Raw genomic sequence first — 6,535 nt, 5'->3', positions numbered from 1 at the left:
GACAACAACATCCAGCACGGCAAGGGCTCTAATTGCGTTAACAAATGTCAAAAGTGCAAGTGCATTTATCAGCCTCTACACGAGGTAAACTGACTCTTATACAGGCAGGCAGTGTAAAGTAACACATGATGATGATGATGATGATGATGATGATGGCATTGGGTTAAAGTCGTCATTGAGGACATCCTGTGTCCTGTGGCGTTTATAATCTTAGCTGCCTTTCTGAGAACAGCTAATGGGAAATGAACCAGCACACGAATGAAAAAGGGAAAGTACCTCTGATAATAGAGATGAAGACTCTGTGATCAGGACTGATTGAGAAGAGACAACAACTCTGTCGTCAGCACATCTGAAGACCACGTGATTTTAATGTAACGTATAGAACAAATAAAAGGGAAAAGATGAGCCCGTTTGTGTCCGTCAGATTGCCGACTGATCTAAAGTATGTTAGCATGTGTCAGCAGGATTGTAAGGAGGCCACTCTTATTCTTTTTCTTTGTTTGATATGACCCTTTGAACTTGGATAAATGAAGATGTCACTTTACTTCTCTGAAATCCTCAAAATGCCAGATGGGGGGTTTAACGCCGCCATATAATGTAATATTGTTCTCTGATCCTGGGTCTAGGCACAGATAATGTTCTATATATCCTTTCTTGTTTTGTCTTGTCCACGCACAGGTCAGAGGTCAGCTCCAGGAAAGCAACCTTGCAGCCTCACTCACTGGTTGAAGACGGCGGGTGTCGTCTTCTTCACACAAACCGGAGATGCAAACAAAAGTCTGTCCTAATTATCTGCGGCAGTATAGAGCGAGCTCTCGTCTCTAAGCCTCTTACAGTAATGCACCTGCTGCTGAGCCGACGCCACGGCTGAGCAGAGCGGGACGGGACCCGGCACTCCTCATATTCGGCTCCTGAAGATGACACATCAGCTGGTTTTCTGACTTCCAGACGGTTGTGACAGGGTCCCGAGGAGCGTCAGAGATGCTGAGCGGAGATCTGGTGGCCGTGTGGGAGGTGGCGCTGAGTGACGGCGTTTACAGGATTGAGTTTGCTCATGGCACCACCACCGGAAAACGCATTGTTTACGTCAACGGCCAGGTGAGACCCGGTTTGTGTCTGTCTGAGTGACTTTTCCAGGTGTCGGTAGGTAAAAGCATTCAGTACCTCATTGGAAAAAAGCAACATTTAGAGGAAAAACCTGTGTTTGTGACCCTTAAGATTTATTTTAGGACCCCTTTTGAGGTTCCGACCCCCACATTGGAAACCAGAACTGAAGTTGTTGGATTAAAACTTGACTCCTTAAATGTAGAAGAAGTCTTCCCAACACTTACTGCAGTAAAAACAGCAGTACTGCACTTTAAAATACTCCATTTCATGTAAAAGTCCTGCATTCAGAATTTTACTTCAGTAAAAGTACAGAAGTTAGACCAGAAAATGCATCCAGTGAGTATCGAAAGTAAAAATACTCATTATTCAAGCTGACCAGGTCAGAATTATGTGGATTATATAATTGGATTATAAATATTGCAGCTGCTGGGGCTAATGTTAATTACTTACACTGCCCTATACTGCTGGGCAGCCATTGAATTTCTCCCCGTGCATCGATTGTCTTATCACATATTATCTTAAATAATGTTGTATCCTTATAGGTTATTTGTTGATTATATGCGTGCATATAGGTGAAAAAGTAGAACATTTCCCTCTGAAGTGTGGTGGAGTAGAAGAATAACGCAGCAGAAAATGGACACGCTGAAGTTAAGCACAAGTACTGATCGATTAACTGTACAAAGTTACTTTCCACCACTTTTACTGTGATATTCTTGCTACTGCTACTGATACATCTGCACTTCCACCTTCTCCTACCACTGATCAAAACTCGTCAGTTTTTGCTTGATACTCAGCCCTGACTCGCAGAAAGCAGGCAGAAAAAAGTGATGAATGAATGAATAAACGCTGAAAAGCAGCTGTTTATCTGTCAGTCGTGAGAGCAGACGTGTCCTTTGCGTGTTCCCCTGAACAGGAAGTCATCAAGAAAGACTGGATGTTCAAGCTGGTTGGAAAGGAAACCTTCACAGTCGGGGGGGCGAACACTAAAGCCACCATAAACATCGAGGCCATCAGCGGCTTCGCCTACGAGTACACGCTGGAGATGGACGGGAGGAGTCTGCAGAAGTTCGTCGACAACAGAGCCAAGACCACCAAAACCTGGCTGCTCCAAGTGGACGGAGAGGACTGCAGGGTCGTTCTGGGTGAGCCAGGAGTGTTTCACTGCCGTCGGCCTTGGTTTTTATCTGCAGTACGAGATCACGCAGCTGCAGCGTGGCCCAGTGTTTGCAGGAGGGAATGTAGGTGAAGACTTGACCCGCCGTACTGTAATCTGCTCACGCCGAGGTTATTTTAGGAAACATGACAACCAGCAGATACCTGGTAGGACGGCAGAGACCAGACCTGTGGCACCTTTGTTACAAAAATCTGTATGTAAATATGTAATTAGAGATACAGACGGATCTCTTTGGTTCACAGCGACAGGCATAAAGAAAAGAAGGTAACAGATAGCAAACCAATTAATAACAAGTTCGCTTTCTGTAAATGATAACGTGTAAAATACCAATAACAATATGTGCTATATTAAAAAAACCCTCTTCTCTTCTTTTTTCCAAAAGAAAAGGACACAATGGACGTTTGGTGCAACGGACAGAAAATGGACACGATGGTGATAGTCACTTTGTTCATATATGAAACTATGAAGATTATTAATGTCATAAATTATTTTAAGCCTCGGGGAGAGACTCTGGCAACGCTTTTACTTGATAGCGAGCTTCAGTCTGATGTTACTGAGATGATGAAAACAACAAATTTTGATTTAACCTGCTCAAGTGAAGAAAATTCCAGTATCTGTGAGTGAAATTAAACTCCAATCTGGAGCGACAGGCGTGAAAATAAAAGCTAAATGAGGCTTTATCAGCAGTTGAGACCAAACCGCCTGGTGTTACAAACACTGCCAGTACGGTGAGTTTAATTTCCGCTGTAGGAGAAATGACTGAAGCACTTACTAGTAGCTAATCCATCAGGTAAATAAAGATAGAAACTGAAACTTGAAATAAAAATGAAGTTGGTGTTTGACCCGTTGCGACCGGTTCCTGGACAAACTCTGCTCTTCAGTTGAACACGTTGTCCAGGCTGTTAGTGTCTGTTTTTCACATTGATACATTTCACCTCTGATTTATCGCAAAAAAATAAAATAAAATAAAAATAAATAAATGACGGTGTTGAAAAAGTGCCCGATCTCCTGAGGACACGTGGTAAAGGTTTGAGTTTTCTTGATGTGATGGATTCTTTGCTGTATGTTTAAGCAAACCCTCAAAAACGAAGGAGAACAAATAGAAGAAACAGATACGACAGATTCAGACAAATAACATCAACATTTTTTTTTTTTACATAATTCGAAGCTGGCTTCTGTACCCAGAGCATCTCCATCTCCATGGAGAGCATCTTGTCCTCCATTAAGACAGCTGTTTCTAGAGTTTCTTTCAAAGTAAGATATAAGGCATTTAAAGGAAACGTGCCACTGCTGTGTTGGCAGTGAAACCCAATACTGGACTTTTGGGGGTTTTGTCTTTACTTTTGATTTGACGAAGATGGAGCTTTGATATTTTCCTGACCGTACAGCTTCCAAACCTAAAACTCTGCGGCTGTGTCTCGGTGTCTCTCCGTCGACTGTCCCACAGGGAGAGTTTGTAGACGATGGCACGGAGACACACTTCTCGCTGGGGGCACACGAGTGCTGCATCAAGGCTACGAGCAGTGGGAAGAAAAGGAGTGGCATTGTGCACTATTTACTGCTGGATGGAGAGAAAATTCCAGCTTCTACACAATAGTGCCGCACCTGACTGTTGGAAGAGTGCTGAACTTTCAAAGAGACACTATGAATGAGGTATTTGCATGTGACACACAAATGCCGGGCAGTATCGCTGTGCTTTATGAAGAGGGATCAAAACTGTTTGTTTTTGATCATTTAGTCGGTTCGTATTGTAGATTTAGAAAAAACACAGATGCAAATATATTCATGCAAATGTAGCAAATAAACACTGGAATGTGCAGCATTCACGCTGGAGCTTGACTGGGTTCTTTTTTCTTTAACTACTGGTGCTTTGCACCTTTATTTTGAAGGGGTCCCACATTGCATAACTTCCTCTGCCAAAAGAAGTGAATGAGAAGGAGAAATCGGAGAAATCGGAGAAATAAACATCTATTTGCTTCAGTTATTTGTGCGCAGCCTCCACGCAATGCCCACCGTCTTGAACGCGGCTGCGTCAAGTACGCAGCAGTTGGCGAGACGAAGACCGGAACGAGGGCGGGTCGATGTTCAAAATAAGAGCACTAGCCAGCAACTAGCCGTTTCTGCTCAACAGAATCTGCGACGTCGAAATCGCCGCATCAGATATTAACTGAAAACTACAGAAGCTTTGAATTAGAAGCAGAAGGGACAAGGGGCCTGAGAGACGATTGCTTTGAGGAATTCGCTTAGACTAATGTGCACTTTAGATATATGATGGTGTGATTTCATTACACAAATGAGCTGTGAATGAAACAGAGGTGATTATTTCTATTTCTACATGACTTTTACCATAACAGCCGTTCAGCAGGTGAGATGGAAGATACGTTCATAGCTCATTTATGGAAATAATAAAAACAAAAAAGACGAGCAGTAAAAAGATAAATAAGACAAAAACAAATGAAAAGAAGCAGAAATGCAGAGGAAATTGTAAATGTTGAAACTGAAATGGTATCATTTCATTGTGTGTATATATTTTTCGGTTTTCGTGTCACTTTGTAGCGAGCTTTCAACTTCATCTCAGTCTTCTATCTCACATAGCCTGTCCATATGAATAATTAACCAATACAAATAATTTTGAGCATTTTAAAGACTTTCTTTTAGACTCTGGTCTCCGGTCGAGGAGTAGGGGCAGTTTCTTCGCGGAGAAACTCGGACTCGTGCCCTCCGTGTTTCTAAAATCCCGGCTCCGGCGGGCGTATTTTGAAAATCCGTACCGGAACCGCCGCTGGTCGGCGTGTGTAACTTGAGCCCGTGGGAGGAAACACATTGACGTTAATGACGTTCCCGGCTGGGAAACTGTGGCTCCAGTCAACACGGGATGGACCTCGCCGCTCGGGAAGCTGGGGACGGCTGAGTGTTGGAGCGCCGTGTGCGGGACGTACCTGTAAAATACGTGTCGTTTGCAACACCTGGATTAAATTTGGAGGCGCGCGAGCTCCGCCGGGTTCCCGCTGCTGGCGTTTAAATTTGGACTGAGTGCGTTAATTTGCGCAGCTGGTCCCGGAGAGGAGACAAAACAACGGACGGACGGGAACTGGCATCCTAACTACCCCACCACGACCCACTAACAGTTTATCAGGCTGCCACACTGCTGCCAGTTGCTCTTTTACTTTATATTTAGAAAAAAACCTGCCGGTTCGGTCTCCTCCTCGGGGCTTTGACTTCCCACCAGGTCGTTATGTAAAGCGGACTTTAACGGCGGAAAAACGGTGAGTTTTCCCTCTTCCCTCCCGGCTTGGAAGCTACAGCTAGTTAGCTTTAGCCGGCTAGCCCTAGCCACCTAGCAACAAGGCCGTTGTTTATCCTCCTCTCTGCTCAGTTATGACTGTAAATGACTATAAAAGCTGTTTTAAATCCAGCTAAACCCGAGCGAGTGTCATTATAATCTCACACGGACCGTGAGGATATGGGGAGGCGGTGCTCAGACTGCCGCACATCTGTCGCCGCGCCGGAATTGGGAGCCGGGACACCCCGGGGAACAGCTGCCTTCACCGGCCAGGGGCAGTAGTCCGGCCGCCTCTGCCAAAACTGACCCAGGAGATATCACGTACATTCAAATTTCCAGGGATGTAGAGGAGGATAACGTGTTATTTATCCCTGAAGACTACCCACCGAGCTATCTAAATGAACAGAAAACCTGGTGGTAAATAGTGTGTCCAATTCATGAGGGAAAAAGCATGAATTAAGGTTTTTCTGAGGTTGTTTCACCTCCTGGAGGTCACAGCTTTCACCCTCCTATTTACCAGCCTCAGCCCTCCTAAAAACGGCCCTGCGATCACCTGAAAAGTCCAGCCAGTGTCTTCTGTTTTTGTTTTTTTTGTTTGTTTGTTTTTCCCCGTGGGAAATTTTGGGATCCAGGAAGGAGCTGCAGCGATGAACTACCAACAGCATCTCGCCAACTCGGCCGCCATCCGAGCCGAGATCCAGAGGTTCGAGTCCGTCCACCCCAACATCTACTCCATCTACGAGCTGCTGGAGCGGGTGGAGGAGCCGCTGCTGCAGAACCAGATCCGGGAGCATGTCATCGCGATTGAAGGTAGGACGGGACAGAGGGGGAGGATGCGGCTGGGTTTGGGTATGGAGGTGTCAAAATACCCGAAAGCCGGGTGACATCCCTGGGTAATCCGGAGTCTCTCTTTACATCTTGTAATACTTAAAATCCGTCCAAATTCAAGGCCGTAAATGGGCTGTTGAATG

General features: G+C 45.0%; 2 protein-coding genes across 4 annotated transcripts in view; both read left to right on the top strand.

Annotated features, from left to right (window-relative positions):
* Positions 1-981: 981 nt before the first annotated feature.
* On the top strand, positions 982-4,086 carry faimb (Fas apoptotic inhibitory molecule b). Its single transcript, XM_040142293.1, has 4 exons — positions 982-1,098; positions 2,021-2,249; positions 2,664-2,713; positions 3,729-4,086. Exons 1-4 carry the CDS (start codon positions 982-984, stop codon positions 3,876-3,878), a joined length of 546 nt encoding a protein of 181 aa, XP_039998227.1. The 3' UTR covers positions 3,879-4,086.
* A 1,047-nt stretch (positions 4,087-5,133) lies between these two features.
* Positions 5,134-6,535, top strand: part of agap1 (ArfGAP with GTPase domain, ankyrin repeat and PH domain 1) — a 178,402-nt gene continuing 177,000 nt past the window's right edge. For 2 of the 3 annotated variants that reach the window (XM_040141922.1, XM_040141920.1), the window contains exon 1: positions 5,134-6,374. In XM_040141922.1, coding sequence (XP_039997856.1) covers positions 6,212-6,374 — 163 coding nt within the window. In that variant the 5' untranslated portion in view covers positions 5,134-6,211. The remainder of the gene's footprint in view (positions 6,375-6,535) is intronic. The other variant, XM_040141921.1, reaches the window with a different exon arrangement.

This window comes from Xiphias gladius, chromosome 13 (genome assembly GCF_016859285.1).
Source record: "Xiphias gladius isolate SHS-SW01 ecotype Sanya breed wild chromosome 13, ASM1685928v1, whole genome shotgun sequence".
Lineage (NCBI taxonomy): Eukaryota > Metazoa > Chordata > Actinopteri > Istiophoriformes > Xiphiidae > Xiphias > Xiphias gladius.
Note: the sequence above shows the minus strand (reverse complement) of the source record. Positions and strands in the feature narration are given on the sequence as shown.

Coding starts and splice junctions, on each gene's coding strand:
- faimb (XM_040142293.1), top strand. CDS start 982: ATGCTGAGCGGAGATCTGGTGGCCGTGTGGGAGGTGGCGCTGAGTGAC. Junction 1,099..2,020: donor TTGTTTACGTCAACGGCCAG/GTGAGACCCGGT, acceptor TCCCCTGAACAG/GAAGTCATCAAGAAAGACTG. Junction 2,714..3,728: donor GACAGAAAATGGACACGATG/GTGATAGTCACT, acceptor ACTGTCCCACAG/GGAGAGTTTGTAGACGATGG.